We start from the raw sequence: 13,884 nt of genomic DNA on the forward strand, positions 1-13,884 counted from the left end.
AAAACCTAACACTTTTAGATCTTGGCTATTTTTAAAATGTAAAAAATAATTGACCCGCGGCATCGCGCGGGGCATGTAACTAGTATATTATAAAAGGCGTGGGGAAAGCATTGTAGCTTCCCCACGCCTTTCACTTATTAATATATTATTATTATTATTATTATTATATTATAGAACTGTCGTTTTCTTTTTTTCGTTTTTAATTTTTTTTTTGGTTTTTTTTAATGAAATTTTTTTTGTTTGATTTAGTTTGTTAATATTAAATTTTTTTTATTTAGTTATCAAATTTTCATGATACGGATCCCGGATTTGATGGGTTAACCTGATTTGACGAGTCAACCCGAATTTTTTTTCTTTTTAATTAATTTTTTTCGTTTAGTTTAGTTTGTTAATGTTAAATTTCTTTCTATTTAATTATCAGACTTTTATGACACGTATCCTGGGTTTGACGGGTTAACTTGGTTTGATGGGTTAACCCGGTTAATTCTAGGTAAACCCGTTAATTTTTTTTCTATTTAGTTATCAAATTTTCATGACGCGAATCCCAGGTTTTACGGGTTAACCTAGTTTGAAGGGTTAATCCAATTAATTCAGATTTTTTTTCTTTTTCTTCATTAGTTTTTTCTTCCTGTTGGTTTTTTTTATTTGTTTTTTTCTTTTTAATTAATCTATTTAATTATCATACTTTTATGACACGACCTTATAACCAGACCCACATCCAATATTCTTGGGTCCGGTGTTGCAGCCAGACTCACTTAAACTTGGGTCATGCAAGTTTAATGTTATTATTAATATTATAAATATTACTCTTAGGTCAGGCGTTGCAGTCAAACTTAAAACTCTTGGGTATAACTTTGCAGAAAAACCCAAGACTTTTAAATTTTAGTTTTTTTTATATATTTTTTATGCAAAAAAAATAACCCGCAACATCGCACGGTTTACGTAACTAGTAGAATATTCTAAAACGCGTGGGAAAAGCATTGTAGCTTCCCACGCCTTTTATTTTCATTCACTTATATAATATAATAATAATAATTATTATTATTATATTATTATTATTATTATATTATATTATAATTATAAACTGCTCATTTTTTTTTATTATTTTTTTTCCGTTCTTTTTCCTTTTTTTATGCCTTTATGGCTTCTTTTTTTTTTTCTTTTTCTTTGTGTTTTTTTTCTTTTAATGAATATTTTTTGTTTAATTTAGTTTGTTAATGTTAAATTTTATTTTATTTTATTTAGTTATCAGACTTTCATGACACGGATCCCGAGTTTAATGGGTTAACCTGATTTGACGAGTTAACCCGAAATTTTTTTCTCTTTTTAATTAATTTTTTGTTTAGTTTAGTTTTTTAAATTTCTTTCTATTTAATTATCAGACTTTCATGACACGTCTCCCGGGCTTGATAGGTTAACCTAGTTAATTCTGGGTTAACCCGTAAATTTTTTTTTCTATTTAGTTATCAACCTTTCATGACGCGAATCTCAGGTTTGACGAGTTAACCTGGTTTGAAGGGTTAACCCGGTTAATTCAGATTTTTTTTCTTTTTCTTCATTAGTTTTTTGTTCCTGTTGATTTTTTTCTTTTTAATTATCACACTTTTATAACATGACCTTGTAGCCAGACCCACATCCAAGGCTCTTGGGTCCGCTGTTGCAATTAGACTCAATTAAACTTGAGTCATGTAAGTTTAATATTATTATTAATATTATAAATATTACTCTTGGGTCAAACATTGCAGCTAGACTAAATACTTTTGGGTATATCTTTGCTGAAAGACCTAACACTCTTAGATCTTAACATTTTTTGATGTTTTTTATGCAAGGAAAAAAATAACCCGTGACGTATACCTTTGTTTTTTTTTCTTTTCCTTTTTAAGTCTTTTATTGTGGACCGCACAGTGTAGTCCACAATGAAAAAGCTGATGCCTTTAGTTTTTTTTGTCTTTTTGTCTTTTTGTCTTTTTTTAATTATTTTTTTAATTTAGTTTTTTAATATTAAATTTTTTCTGTTTAATTATCAGACTTTCATGACATGAATCCCAGGTTTGACAGGTTAACCTAGTTGATTTAGATTTTTTTTTTATTTTTCTTCATTAGTTTTTTTCTTCCTGTAGCTTTTTTTTCTCTTTGCTTTGTCCTTTTTAATTAATTTTTTTTACTGATATAATAATAATAATAATATTATTATTATTATTATTATAACATATACTAAAAGTGCTCAGTGTTTCACTGTGCACTGCACAGTGAAACGCCGAGCTATCTTTTTTTTCCCCTATTTTTATTTAAATCTTTTTCTATTTAGCTATCACACTTTCATGACACGAATCCTGGTGTGACGGGTTAACCTGATTTGTTAGGTTAACCCAGTTGATTCAGATTGTTTTTCTTTTTCCGCATTATTTTTGTTCTTCCGATTTCATCTTTTTATATTGTATGCAGTCCACGGTGAAAAGGCTGATGCCTTTATTTTTATTTTTATTTGCTTTTTTTTTCTTTTTACGCCTTTCACGGTGGACTGCAAGTGCAGTCCACGATGAAAAGGCTGATGCCTTCTTTTTTTTCTTTTTAATTAATTTTTTTATTTAGTTTGTTGATATTAAATTTTTTTCTATTTAGTTATTAGACTTTCATGACACGGATCTCAGGTTTGACGGGTTAACCCAGTTAATTAAGATTTTTTTTTCTTCATTAGTTTTTTTCTTCCTGTTGGTTTTTTTTCTTTTTAATTAATCTATTTAATTATCACACTTTTATGACATGACCTTGCAGCCAGACCCACATCCAAGACTATTGGGTCTGGTATTGCAGCTAGACCCATTTAAACTTGGGTCATACAAGTTTAATGTTATTATTAATATTATAAATATCACTCTTAGGTCAGGCGTTGCTGCCAAACCCGAGACTCTTGGGTATGGCTTTGCAAAAAAACCTAACACATTTAGATCTTAGCATTTTTTAATATTTTTTATGCAAAACAATTGACCCGCGGCATCGCGCGGGTCATATAACTAGTATATATATATATATATATGCCGGGTCTCACCCGGGTAGCCCGGGTCACGGGTTGACCCGCCGGGTCGACCGGGTTTGATTGTTTTTTTGCGCTAGCCGGTTTTTAACCTTACCCGGACCGGTCCAGCCACCAGGTCGACCCGCTGGGCCGGTCTGAGTTTCATAAATATGGTTTTAGGGATTCGTTTTTTTCATTCAAAACGGCGTAGTTTCAAGCGTTTTAATCTTTTGTTTTAATAACCTAGCTTTTGACTCAGCCGGGTTTGAAATAGGTTTGGTGGCGTTAACTAAGATGCCAGTTGGGTCGGTCCAAACCTGGGCATATCACAGGGTTTACTTGGGTCAATTATGAGTTCGGTTTAATAACAAACCTGATCGTTTGAAAGATTCTGTCCTTTGTTTCGCTTTAACACCTGTTTGTTTTTGTATTTTAAAGGGGTTTTGAAAAAAAATTAATTTTTTTTCTTTACTTCAAATTAATATTTTCTTGGTATTTTCAAATCATTTTAATGTGCTGGTGTTAAAAATAATTTTTTTAAAATAAAAAAAATATTATTTTGATGCATTTCTAAACAAAAATACATTTTAAAAAACAACAACTACCATGTTATTAAACACCCTTTTTATCCAAAACTTTCTCAAGATCCAAGAACACAAGTATATTTTAAAGTTATTAAATCCAATACGACCCATATTCCGACTTAAAGCTCTAATCAGGTATTATATGCTAAATAGATCCAGATAAATATAAAACAACATTGCAACACTGAGTTTACCAATCAAATCAAGTAAAGTTGAGTAAAACTGCTATAAATCACCAAAAAATGAAGCACCTAACGAAAACCAAAAAAGAAAATCTCAAATAAACCTGACAACAATCCTCCTACAGATCAACCTCAGAGGCATTACAACGAGTTGGGAATGTTGTGAAGGTCTATGGAGAATAGCAACAAATCTGAGGATTCAAATCTCAAATCATTTCTGAGGGATAACAGTAGACAGTGTATAAAACACTCCATGATCAATGTGAATCCATGCATTTCTCTGGTCATTAAAGGTGATACCTGAAAACCTAACAACACAACAAGCGGATGGAAAGTTAATAACAGTGCGGTTGGAAAGTTATTTTGAAGCAGTGTTTGACACTGCGGTTGGAAAGTTATTTTGAAAATTTTTGATTTTTTTTGTTTTAAATTAATATGTTTTTGATATTTTCATATTATTTTGATGTGCTGATGACAAAAATAATTTTAAAAAAATAAAAAAAATATTTTTTTAATGTGTTTTGGAATGAAAAACACTTTGAAAAGCAACTGTTACCACACTTTCAAACAAGATTGTCAAAAAGGCTTTTTTGACATGACATGGAATATACAATATAAACTCGAATCGTAAAATCATAAAATCGTAAGTAAAATATTTTAACTAATTATATATTAATAACTTCAATCAAGTAGTAATTAACAATATAACACAATTAAAATAAAAATAAAATAAACAACAGAAAAGTTCAAACACCTTTATTTTATTCACATTGATTCCTCTATTTCTTGGACAAATCGACCCACTTACTTCGTCATTTACAAGAAACGAGTCCCTTCAAATTTTAATAGACCATTTAACATTAATTACTCCAAGGGTCAAGCATGCCAATTTACAACTTTTATTCTATATATTTGCCATCTAAAACAGAGTAATATATCAATTGATATATTAATAGTTTACATAAGAAATTATAAAGAATGAATATGTATTTTAATTTTACAAAAATAAAATCCACAAATAACTTGTATCGTTAAAAAAAATTATAATAATTATAGTCAAAATCAAGCCCTTGATTATAAAATTGCACAAGTTTTACAAGATATAAATTTAAAACAATGAAAATGTTAAGGTACAGATTACCAGAATGCATAATTTTATATTTTTTTCAAACTCGTAAAATCGGTCTGATTTTACTGATTTTACCGAGTTTGAACGAGTTTGACCGATTTTACTAGTTTTCGAGTTTTAATCCGATTTGACATGTTGGATACATGTTGACTCATAAAATTATAAGATTTTAAGAATTAACTCGCTTTTTTGACAACATTGCTCTCAAACACCTTCTAAGCCTGAATTGAATTTTGGATCCAATTGGAGGATGGATGTTGCTAGCGTAACCATATTTATACAAGAAGATCAAATGCACACCTTAATCTTCTTTTGATTTCTTATAGCAAAACACACATGCTTTATAGACTATTAACTAGATGATTGACCCGTGCTATGTTGTGGATCAAGTTAAATTTTTCTTAAATATAAAAAAATATTCAAATGTTGATGATTTTTTTTTCTAGAGGAAAAAAAATACATGAGGGATTACCCGATGTAACCTGGTTGACTTTACTAATCCAAAACAAGCTATACAACTCGTGAAAACAATATTTGACTAAATTAAATTTCAAGATGATATATTTCTTAATATTAAAAAAATAAGATATTGGATTGACATGAGACAACTCGGGTTATGAGACTACAATAACTTTATAGAAATCAAATCAAAATAAATTATGAAGCCTAATTCTTAATCAACTCAATATTGAATGATGAAATTGAAAAAACAATTAATAAAAAAAAGCCTAAAAAAACGACCCGAGTTAACATGTCAAACTTGCAACCTGAGTCATAAGACTGAGATAACCCTATAAAAAATAAATCAAAACAAATTACGAATTTCAATCCCCAACTAGCCCAATATTGAAAGATAAGATTAAAAAAAATCAATTAAAAAAACATAAAAAATAACCTGAGTTAATCCACCAAACTCATGACCCGGGTTATCAGACCAAGATAATCTTATAGAAAAAAATTAAAAAATGACATGATTTAACCTGGGTTAACCTGATAAATCCGCGACTTTGGTTTTGAGTATGAGAAAGTCAAAACAAATTATAAAACTCGATTCTCAATCGCCATGTTAGATCTAATATAAAATGATGAAATTTATAAAAAATTTAATTAAAAAAATAACATAAAAATAAGACAAATAAACCTGAGTTAACCATTAAGCATTATTTCTAGGTCATGAGACCGTGCTAACCCAATGAAAAACAAATCGAAACAAATCATGAAGTCTAATTCTCAATCAAACACAATATTAATTGATAAAATTGGGGTAAAAAAGTCAATTAAAAAAGAGAGAGAGAAAAAATGAGTCAATTAGGTTAACCCGTCAAACCCGCGATTTGGGTCATGAGATGAGGATAACTTAATAAAAAGCAAGTCTAATGTTGAAGGACCCGTGACCCGAGTCATGAGACCGATATAACCTCTTAGAAAGAAAATTTAAAAAAATACGACCTGATTTAACCGGGGTTAAAATGCCAAAGCCAGTGCCCTTGATCGTAATACTAAGATATTCTCATAAAAAATTAAAACAGATTATAAAGATCAATTCTCAACCGATCCAATATTAAATTAAAAAATTAAAAAAATTAATTAAATAAAAAACATAAAAAAACAACCAAAGTCAATCCTTGTTAACCTGTTAAACATTATTTTCAGGTAATGAGATTAGGATAACCTAATAAAAAGTAAACAAAACAAATCATGAAGTTTAATTCTTAATCAAATCAATATTAAAGGATAAAATTGAGAAAAAAAACAATTAAGAAAAAGAAAAAAATCTGAGTCAGGATTAACCCATTAAACCTGAAATCCGGGTTAATCCGGGTTATGAAAATATAATAATTAAATAAAAAATATAATATTAAATAAAAAAATACTATTTAAATTTGAAGGGTACAGTAAAACCGCGTCGTCTTTGATTTTATAGTTAATTAATAATTAATGGAACTGTGAAGAGGTCCATGAAAGCGAGTGCTGGCATAATATCCTAACACTATAATAATTAGTATATGTATAAATGGAAACGAATCAATTTCATAATACAAAGCTCAGATTATACAATTATTTTTTCATGTTGATCTTGTCTTTATATAATTCGACTCTCCCCTACAAGCCTTTTGGCGAGACACCATGCATCTCCTCAACGTTTTAGGCCTAGCAACACAGGCACTCCAGCATTTTTAATCCAAGAAGCGCCCTTAAGGAATTGGCCGGCAGTGAATTGCAGAGCCTCGTTCCTGTTAATGACATGGAAAGTTTTCCAGTTCACCCTCTTGTTGGTGTTTGCACCAGCGCCTCTGTTGGCATACTCGGCATAGTACAGAGTATCAAGATGTATGCTTCCAGCCCATGGCATCCATCCCGCCGGCTGAATAAAATCTGCTAATTCTGATTCCATGACAACAGTCCTGGAGAATGGCTTCCATGGCCTGCCCAAGTATGTTGGGATCTTGAACCTTTCAGCGACTAGCTTCTGCTCAGGGACAATCCTGCAGTTGTGGATGACCAACCCGGTGGTGGCGTGCTTCTCTTTCCTGCCATCTGCAGTCACAGAGTTCTGCTGGTTGTCATTGGGTCTCCGTACAACAATCAACGAGTTTTGGATCACAGCAGCGCCATAACCGAAGATGAAATCAACGGTGCCAGAAATAACACAATTGCGGTAGAATTGACGCTTAGCTTGGTACAGCAATGTGTCTTGATACCCGTCCATCCTGCAGTTGAGGAATGCTGACATATCAGAACTTACGCGAAGTGCCACAGCCTGGTGCCCGTCAGGACCAGCAGTATTTTGGAATCCCATCGACTTGGCAATGAACCCATCAGCTTCAGCCACTGCAATAGCAACAGAAATTAATCAATGGAAAGAACCCACAATGCATAATTTATGTTCAAGATTAAAAAGAAAAAGAAAATTTATCATTACCAAAAGTAGCGGTCTTCCAGGTGCCCAAGCCATCCTTGGCAAAGCTCTTGCTTCCTGTGACGATGGTCTTCCTTGGTCCATCACCGTAGATGAACACATTGGGCTTCTTCTTGTCAACAGTAACGTACTCACGATAAATTCCAGCCTTAACATAGATGATATATCGTCCCTTGAGGTTATTGGGATATGCAGCAATGGCAGCACTGATGGTCTTGAATTGTCCACTACCATCCTGAGCCACAACCGCGTTTGGTTTAACCTTACCATTGCCTTGTGCAGCCAGAAGCTTACGATCAGCACCAGAGAACCAGGTGGGAAATCCATCCTCGGCAAGAAGGCGACGAGAGTTAGAAGGAATGTTAAACTGGAGACCAACAGATTTGAGGAAGCCTGACAAGCCAGAGATGATAGCCAAAACGTTATCTGTGAGGTGGCTAGCATCAACAAAACCTTGTTCTATGGTAGGCTTGATGGTGCTGTTATCACTGAATCCATCGACGCAAGTTTCTTGATATGCAAGGACGGAGCTCAACCAACTTTGTAGTTCTGCAACTCGTTCATTTGTGGTGTGCAAATCGCTATCTCCCACCAATGACATTGATGCCTGAAGTTCTTGGACGGCGTAGTCCAACAACTCCTTGCAATCATCCAAGGCCATTTTCTCGCGCTTGTCTTTGCTGGCCTTGACGACCAAATCCTCGGAAAAGTTAAATGATTTTTTCACGGCATCCGAAGCAGCCAGTATAGCTTGCTTGACAAATTCTTTAGGATCGGTGCTGTTCACAGAGCTGAGGGTCTCGGTGCAAGCCTCCTTGTACTCTGATGGTTGACATAGCTGAGTAGCTATCTTCATTTCTGGAGACAAATTTTCTTCTTTCTTGCCTCCATCGGAGCCCTTATTGTTATTCACTACGGCCACCACCCCAATGACAACACCGACAACAAGAATGAGGGAAATAACGGGAACAACTACTTTACGAAACATTTTTTTTTTGTCTTACCCTGGCTTGTATCGATTCCTGATTTCTACAAGAAAGAAAAATATGAACGAAAGAGAAAGATAACGATGATGCAAACAGAGACTCGGCTCTGTTTGTGTGGCGAGGTTGAAGATGAAGAAGGGACATGGGCTGAGCTTTTATAGTGCACAAATGGTACTTTCTAAATTAAGGTTCTCTGCATGAAGGGAATGTCACTGGTTTTGGCAATGGTAGAACGCAGTTTCAGGTGGAATAATGGATATAAAAGAGTTTTAAACAACTTTTTACTAAAAAAACTATCAGAAAAAACAGCTCAATTGATCAATTAATAAATAAATTTGTTACTATCTTATCAAACAGACAAAGTGTGAGTGTTATTTGTCAGAAAAATTCCATGTAGTACTGCTGTGTTACAAGTCATTTTCGTTAGGATAAAATTAGAGTGGAGGAAAATTGCCATGCTCCGAGCTTTGACATATTCAATAATCTGAAAGTAGAAATTTATAACATTTGCCTTTTTTACTTTATCACAAGTCACATTTTATTTTATTCTGGATTGTTATTTTATTCAGAATTATTACAGTAAAATTACTATTTTGTTCTTGAAAAAAAAAAGCCTTCGTGACGATGGTTATTTGACTTTTTCCGGTGGTTCATTAATCATTAAAAAAAATTTGGAGGTATGTTTATATTTTTTTAATTTTTTTCTACTATTAAAATATGAATTTACCCCTTAAACAATTTCTTAAGCGGTTAATCAAGGATGATTTAGTTTTTTAAAAAATTTTGAAATAATTAAAATACCTATTTACCCTGAAGGTAAAAAAAAAACTTGAATTGTTGACCAAGAGTTTTTTTAGTTTTTTATATTTTAGAATACAATAGAAATATGATTATACCCTTAGAAAAGATAAAAATCAAGGCATGCGTCTAAGGGTATTTATGTACTTTCTTATGGTTTTTTGTTGTGATTCTCGGGTTCATAAAGGACATTCTGGTATTTTTAAGTTGGGAAACTATTTTTTATTCGAAAAAAGTTGTTTGCCCGTGTCATTCACACGTCAAAGAGTAGGTGTCGTTTGCGGTGTTTGGGTGGCACATATAGCACCATTTGGTGGCCAAACTTGCTCTTCTGTTATGTCTTTGGATGTGCCGTTGTATCCTTTTCCTTATGAGGTGACGCGTGGCGACGGATTGATGGTCGATTTGTTGTCGATGATCGTTTTTTTTTCCTTATTTTCTCTCTCTTCTAGAGAAACTACACATCGTCCTCTTATCTTTAAATTTATCAATTTTAATCCTTATGTATTTTATTGCTTATTTTCTTCCTTGGTTCTATTATAAATTTTTTAAATGTTTTCAATTTAGTTCTTGATTTACAATTTATCATATTTTTTTTTATAATTCATCTTTATTCTTTTGATTTTTGATTTTTTTTTCCCTTGGCTCTTTTGTTAGTTTTTTAATTTCATCCTTCAATCAAAGTTTATATTATTTTATTATTTTCAATTTAGCCCTTATTCTTTTGATTTATTTTTTCTTTTGTTAAAGTTTATTTGTTTTTAAATTAACCCTCCAATTTAAACTTTTTTTTATGCCATCTAATTTATTTTTTATTTCAATTTTCTCCCTCATTCTTTTAATCATAATTTTTGTGTGATTTTTTTTATCCTTCAGCTTTTGATTTGATAGGGAATGTGCATCAAAGTTTTTTCATTTGTGATACTTCCAATATACTGACATAAGTAACGAGTTTGACAAGTTCATGTGGTTCAAGTTTCTTTTTTTCTCATTTTCTTTTACGATTTTATCATTCAATCTTATTTAAAAAAAATTTAGTTTTGTGGTTATTTTCAATTTCTTTTTTATCAATTTATCCTATTCTCATGGCATAAGCTGTGGGTTTTATAGACCTTTTTTGAATAAAGGTTTTTTAAAAATAATTTTGTTTGTATTTAATTTTTGAGTAATTATTTTTATTTTATACATGTGAACTTTATTTTATAAAAAAATATTTATTTTGAAAAAATATTTTTTATATGTTTGGCCTTATATAATGTTATTTTTCTTTTATTTTATTCAATCAGTTCTGTATTTGTTTCTGTTTCTATTATATTTTATTGATTTTAATAAATAAATTCAATAAATACAAACAGATAAATATCTAGATTAAATATCTTGGCCTACATTCATTTTAATTTTCTCAGTTTCTCTTTTAGTTATTATTAATGACTTTTTTTATTTATAAATAATCATCAGTTTATTTGATTAAATGCTTACATAAGCTTTTTAATTTATATTTTGAATTTTTTTAGAAAATAGCTTTCATATCAAAGGTTTATATATATAAAGGGTTTGCATTAACATGACCACATCACCAGACTTCCACATATATATATATAATTTTTTTTTGAGTTTTCCTGCTTAGGAATTAATGAAAACTCCTTATAATTTAATAAAGCTCGAGTCACTTCTATTGAGATTAACACTTGACTAACCAAATAACACATCTCACAAATACTAACCAAATAACATGGGTCACCATATATAATCTAATAGGCCATATACGGTCCACATTTTAAGTCTGTATTATTATTCCACCAGGCAATATATAAATTGAAATATTAAATGAAAAAAAAAAATACCCACCTAATAACCTAAAAAAACTTCGGAATCATAAAATAAACAATAATTTCATAAGATTTAAGTAAGAGATTAGTTATATCCAAGAAAATATTGACATCTCTCATATCATATCCTTTCAAATAAAATATCATATTTATTTTGTGTTTTCTCTTCAATTTATTTTTCGCATGCCATTACATATTCAAATTATTTTCTAAGCTTTATTTTGCAATTTATTTTAATTTATTTCTAATTAAACGCAAAAAATTTAATGTTGGTCTCTAAAAATAGAAGACTCCTTAGCTTGGTCTTTCACAAAACATTTAACATCTATCTCTAAAGATAGAAGCCTTGTTGATTTGGTCATTCATGAAAATCCAGTGTTTATCTCTAAGAAGAACTATTAATAAAAATTTGATATTCATCTCTAAAAATAGAAGACTCATCAAATTGATCATTTTTAAAATAGGCATTGAACCTGTATGGATGTTTAAAATTGGGTTTTAGCCCTACTTTTTTTTAGTATATTCAAAATGAGCATGAAGGACACCACTTATACTCATTAGTCATGCGTGAGGTCACGTTGACAATAGGGATAATATTTCGTAACACATAAAAATGATAAAAAACACATTTACCAATAAAAACAACAAAAAAAAAGGTTGATAGTTTTTTTTTAAAAAAAATCATATATTGTCACTTCGAGAGTGATCTCGCTAATAGGATAACGTTTTACTGTATGATGAAAAAAATTGAATCCAGAGGGTATTGCTAAAGGCACTTTTCAACTCACCATGTCCATGCCTAACAAAACAATTTCTTTTGAAAACAAAATCACAACTCATCAAAATAGCACATAACCTTTTTTATATTTTATATTTTTGTTTTATTTGAAACATGCTTCGACCATATTTTTTTGAAAACATATTGAACACATTTTAAATGCACATTCATATGCAAAATGCATCTTGCAGGAAAAACAAACGCATAAGAAAATCAAACATCCACACACAAATTACAATCACGCAAAAGATTATTAGTGCACACACATAATATCAAACACGTAAAATCATCCAAGCACAAATACTAATTCGCTAGTAAAATTAACCCACCCTCTCAACCCCATCATGGGGTATTGATCACCAATCTTATTGCACTAAAAAAAACAAATTCCTAGCGATATCATACCCTCGGGGTTATAATGTAACGAGTGCAAGCCCACAACACTTCAAATATAGCAACACAAATATGCACCATGCATTAAAATCATTTTGAAAAAAAATAATATTGGTTTAGGGTTTGAAATCAACCTTCAAAAGTCACTGGAGTTGACTGGAAACTAGTGAAACAATTGAGAAACTATTTAAAATATGGACTGAAACAGTGCCAACACATGGACCCTTGCAATGCTATGAGTCGTGGCGCATGAAGTTCGTTCTCTGCCGTTGTTGAGGTGTATTTTTTGGGTGGATCAGGCGCACCTCCCTTTTCTTGTCACTTTTGCATTAGCAGTGAAATCCACCATCACTTGTGAAGGAAGATCAGAGCGTTTAAACTTTGGTCATCTCTTTCTTATTCTTCCTCTCCTTTTCTTCATTGTTATTCTACTGCTACCATCGCTGTTATTGTTGTTTAGTTAAAGAAATGCTTTTAACATCATTATCGTTAATCGAAAAATAAGAGAGATGAATGTATGACACATATTTTTAATTATTTATTTAGAAGGGAAATCACTCCATAGACTTAGTCCATTATAAGATTAGAATATGTTGTGCCAGATTGCATGATTCTTTTTTGAAGAACCTATCACCAACATTTACAAATGTGCTTGGGAAAGGAATTTGTTTTTTTCTCTTTTCTAACCATGCAACATTTAGTTTAACTAAACCTAAACTCATTTAGTCGAGGTGCGCGTAAACTGGCCCGGACACTCACGTTAAACTAAAAAAAAAACCTATTGAGTGAATGATCTGGTACATAAAAATTAGTGACCTGACCTTAATTCCCAAACGTTTCCTCTTTCAATTTTTTTTTTTATATTCAAACACATGACTTATATCTATTCTTTTTTTTTTAGTTTAACGTGGGTGTCCGGGCCAGCTTGCGCGCACCTCGACTAATCCCACGGGCCCTGAAGTTAACGACCATGTAAGCCTCCAGTGGCCGTCATATGAGCAACCACAGGGCTTGAACCTGAGATCACAGAGGGAACAAACCTCTTGGTCCCAAACTATGGGTTGTATTCGTTGAACAACATCATCACTAAAGTCTATCTTCATTTTTGCGTAAAAAATCTTGGTGTCTCTTATCCATTTGCATATATTTTTGCTTGTAACTTTAGTTAGTTTGATGTGAATCATCATCATCATACAATCCTACTTTTATTGTTTTCCTTATTAATCCTTATGTTCTAGCAATATTCATTATGAAAACTTCTTTCCTGCT

General features: G+C 31.4%; 1 protein-coding gene across 1 annotated transcript; it reads right to left on the reverse strand.

Annotated features, from left to right (window-relative positions):
- Nucleotides 1-6,922: 6,922 nt before the first annotated feature.
- LOC7473014 (pectinesterase) lies at nt 6,923-8,940 on the reverse strand. Its single transcript, XM_002298150.3, has 2 exons — nt 7,835-8,940; nt 6,923-7,743 (listed from the first exon to the last, which is right to left on the reverse strand). Exons 1-2 carry the CDS (start codon nt 8,817-8,819, stop codon nt 7,049-7,051), a joined length of 1,680 nt encoding a protein of 559 aa, XP_002298186.1. The 5' UTR covers nt 8,820-8,940; the 3' UTR covers nt 6,923-7,048.
- Between the last annotated feature and the right edge of the window lie 4,944 nt (nt 8,941-13,884).

The sequence above is a fragment of the Populus trichocarpa genome, chromosome 1, assembly GCF_000002775.5.
Source record: "Populus trichocarpa isolate Nisqually-1 chromosome 1, P.trichocarpa_v4.1, whole genome shotgun sequence".
NCBI classification, from domain to species: domain Eukaryota; kingdom Viridiplantae; phylum Streptophyta; class Magnoliopsida; order Malpighiales; family Salicaceae; genus Populus; species Populus trichocarpa.

Coding starts and splice junctions, on each gene's coding strand:
- LOC7473014 (XM_002298150.3), bottom strand. CDS start 8,819: ATGTTTCGTAAAGTAGTTGTTCCCGTTATTTCCCTCATTCTTGTTGTC. Junction 7,744..7,834: donor CTGGAAGACCGCTACTTTTG/GTAATGATAAAT, acceptor TTGCTATTGCAG/TGGCTGAAGCTGATGGGTTC.